The 1,544-nt window shown below is 57.8% G+C and overlaps 1 protein-coding gene across 1 annotated transcript in view; it reads left to right on the plus strand.

The window, feature by feature from the left end:
- Positions 1–537: 537 nt before the first annotated feature.
- The window catches only part of TOR1A (torsin family 1 member A), a gene marked incomplete at its 5' end in the record, with an annotated part of 10,963 nt that continues 9,956 nt past the window's right edge, over positions 538–1,544 (plus strand). The window contains 1 exon segment of the mRNA XM_027767307.1: positions 538–803. Within this exon segment, the coding sequence (XP_027623108.1) occupies positions 538–803 (266 nt within the window).

A 1,544-nucleotide genomic window follows, 5' to 3' on the forward strand; every position in this document is an offset into this window, starting at 1 on the left:
TGGGCTGGGCCGGCCTGCGGGGTCAGGTCCCGGGGGCGGGCCGGGCAGAGCTGAGGCCCGCGGGCGGGACCTAGGGGGCCGGGCGGCCCGGGCTGCAGGCCGCGCCTGGCGCCTCTTGGTCCAGCACAGGCCGGCCGGACTTAGGTCAGAGACGGACTGAGGTTGGGCGGCTTCCCACACAAGCCGGGTGTGCGCCCGCCGTGCGCCGGAGCGTTCTGCCCGCTGCCTGCCAGGACCGGGAAGGGTGATGGCGACTCTTCCGGAGCAGACCGCGGCGCACGCTGCCCTCTCCGTGCTCTGGGCGGGAGGTGCAGAGCAGGGGTTGGGGGCCAGCCGGTGGCCGAGGACCTTTTCACACCAGCAGAGGGTGGGCTTCCTGGATCCCGGGCCCCGGTGGGGCAGGTGCTTAACGGCCCGCCAGACCCCCGCGTTTCACAGCGTGCTTCAGCGGGGCTTCGCGGCGTTCTCATGGCGCTGTGACCTGCCGGCTTCTGCCAGCCGGTCCAAAGCCCTCCTGACCGGCTTTGTCTCTCCTAGCGCTGCAGAAGGATCTGGACACCAAACTCTTTGGACAGCATCTTGTAAAGAAAGTCATCTTGAATGCGGTGTCAGGTTTCCTAAGCAACCCGAAGCCCAAGAAACCTCTCACTCTCTCCCTGCACGGGTGGACGGGCACTGGCAAAAATTTTGTCAGCAAGATCATCGCGGAGAACATCTACGAGGGTGGTCTAAACAGTGACTATGTCCACTTGTTCGTGGCCACTCTGCACTTCCCGCATGCCTCCAACATCACGCTGTACAAGGCAAGGGCCCAGTTTTGAGTCCTTCCTGGATGGCGGGGATGTGGGGTTTCTTTCTTGTGGGGTGGGATCTGGGAATTCCATGTTGAAATGAGCGAGTCCTGAAATGACTCCCTGTCAGTTCTTTGAAAGTTATGGAAATACGGAGTTGGAGATTTGGAGATGCTCAAAGCAAGGACTCCATCTAAGCTTCGATATGGTTTCTGAAAACAGGCTCAGTGGTACTCAGTGTGGGGACTAGGGTCATAGATGTTAGAGATGGTGTGATGACATCGAAGTTAAAGACCATCACCTCATTTTTACAGAGGCCTAAGTCTGCTTATTTGACTGATGCAAAGTACTTTCCACAGTAACTTGCTGGATTAGCAGCTTGGGCTTTGGTCACAGACACGCTTGGATTTGAGTCCTGACTCTCCCACCTACCAGCTAGATTGTCTCAGGAAGGCTGCATGACCTCACTGAGACTTGGTCTTCATTACAGAAAGATGTTTTGCGAATTCAGCAAGCTCTGTCAAGTATGTAACACAGTGCCTGGTACGTGAGCATTCAAATGAATGTTAACCCTTGTCCCAGCCACTGTGGCGCAGCGGTAAAGCTAGCGCCTGCAAGGCTGGAGGCCACATGGTGACTGTGGGTTCAGATCCCCGGGTGGTCCTGGAAACAGGCTGGTGGTGCAGAGCTGGAGGACTGGGAAAATGCGATCATGTATGACCAGACCCTGTTGAGGGGGTCTCTCTCTCTCTC

Source organism: Tupaia chinensis, unplaced genomic scaffold (genome assembly GCF_000334495.1).
Source record: "Tupaia chinensis unplaced genomic scaffold, TupChi_1.0 Scaffold144168_1, whole genome shotgun sequence".
Lineage (NCBI taxonomy): Eukaryota > Metazoa > Chordata > Mammalia > Scandentia > Tupaiidae > Tupaia > Tupaia belangeri.